General features: G+C 62.0%; 1 protein-coding gene across 1 annotated transcript in view; it reads left to right on the forward strand.

Moving 5' to 3' along the window:
• EMH_0013350 (uncharacterized protein) overlaps positions 1-1,428 on the forward strand; it is a gene marked incomplete at both ends in the record, with an annotated part of 5,022 nt that overhangs the window by 1,945 nt on the left and 1,649 nt on the right. Inside the window, 1 exon segment of the mRNA XM_013499814.1 lies at positions 11-1,426. Coding sequence (XP_013355268.1) covers positions 11-1,426 — 1,416 coding nt within the window.

Raw genomic sequence — 1,428 nt, forward strand, 5'->3', positions numbered from 1 at the left:
ACATCCTCAGGGAGGCTGCGTGGGGCTTAGGGGTCCCCTGCAGCAGCAAAGGAGCGCTTGCGCTGCAGCTGCTGCAGTGCTTGCTGCAGCAGGAAGCACGAGCAGCAGCAGCAACAACAACCAGAGCAGCAGCAGCAGCAGCAGCACCGAAGGCAGGAGAGCCAACCACCGCCACTCCAGCAGCAGGAGCAGCAGCAGCAGCAGCAGCAACAGCAGCAGCAGCAAGGAGCTGCTACTCTTGTCTTCTGTATATTGATATAGAAGCGGCTCTGTTAGATAGCCGCAGCATCCCTACACTTGCTGGGCCTATTCCGTTGCTGCTGCAGGAGAAAGAGGGAGCAGCAGCAGCAGCAGCAGTGGGTTCTGCTGCTGCTGCTGCTGCTGCGCTGCAGACACCGCAAGCTGCTGGGGCCCTCCTATCGCGGCTGCTGCTGCAGCCGCTGCTGCCTCATGAAGAGGGTGGGGGGCCCCCCTGGGTGCTGCTGCAGCGTTTGCTGCTGCTGTCTCGCGAGTTGCTGCTGCGGCAGCAGCAGACACAAGTTGCCTTGGGGGAGGGGCTGCTGGGGAGCGGCTGCGTTGCTGCTGCTGCTGCTGCTCCTCTCGCCGCGCTGCAGCAGCAGCAACAGCAACAGCAGCAGCAGCAGCAGCAGCAGCAGCTGGGCCCCTCCTGGCGGCTGCGTACTCTCAGCCGTGCCTTCACCAAAAGCTTGGGGCGAGGAGCTGCGCGTGAAGACTACAGACGCAGCAGCAGCACAGCAGCAGCAGCAGCAGCAGCAGCAGCAGCAGCAGCACACCCGCGGCACCAGCATCATCATCATCATCATCATCAGCAGCAGCAGCAGCAGCAGTTGCTGCTGCAGCACAAGTCGCTGCGGTTCATATGGAACAGCAGCGAAGTTGTTTTCTATCTGCTGCAGGCTGCTTCTTGGTGCCTGCTGGATGATCGTTGCATCAGCCTTTGCTGCAGCGGGGGGGTGCAGCAGCTGCTGCTGCTGCAGCAGCAGCAGCAGCAGCAACGCAAGCCAAGAGGCCTGCTGCTTGCTTCCCCTCTAGCTGCGCTGCTGCAGCGAAGAGATCCACATGAAGAGCTATCACGCCTCGCGGACTTTGTTGCTGCTGCTGTCTCCAGCAGCAGCAGCAACAGCAGCAGCAGCAGCAGCAGCACAACAGCAGCAGCAGCAGCAGGCCCAAAGGGCAGCTGCTGCAAGAACTCACTTGCTGCAGACGCTCGCACCGCTGCTGCTGGTGCTGCGGGAGAGCTGCCGGTCGAGCTGCACCAATGTTTGCTGCTCAGCAGCAGCAGCAGCAGCAGCAGCAGGAGCAGCAGCAGCAGCAGCAGCAGCAGCATAGGCAGCTGCCTGGATGTGGTGTTTCTGCTGCTGTGGGCAGCAGACTGCTTGGGTTTCGCTTTGCTGCCGAATGCATGCA

The sequence above is a fragment of the Eimeria mitis genome, genomic scaffold (assembly GCF_000499745.2).
Source record: "Eimeria mitis Houghton genomic scaffold, Emh_scaff470, whole genome shotgun sequence".
NCBI lineage: Eukaryota > Apicomplexa > Conoidasida > Eucoccidiorida > Eimeriidae > Eimeria > Eimeria mitis.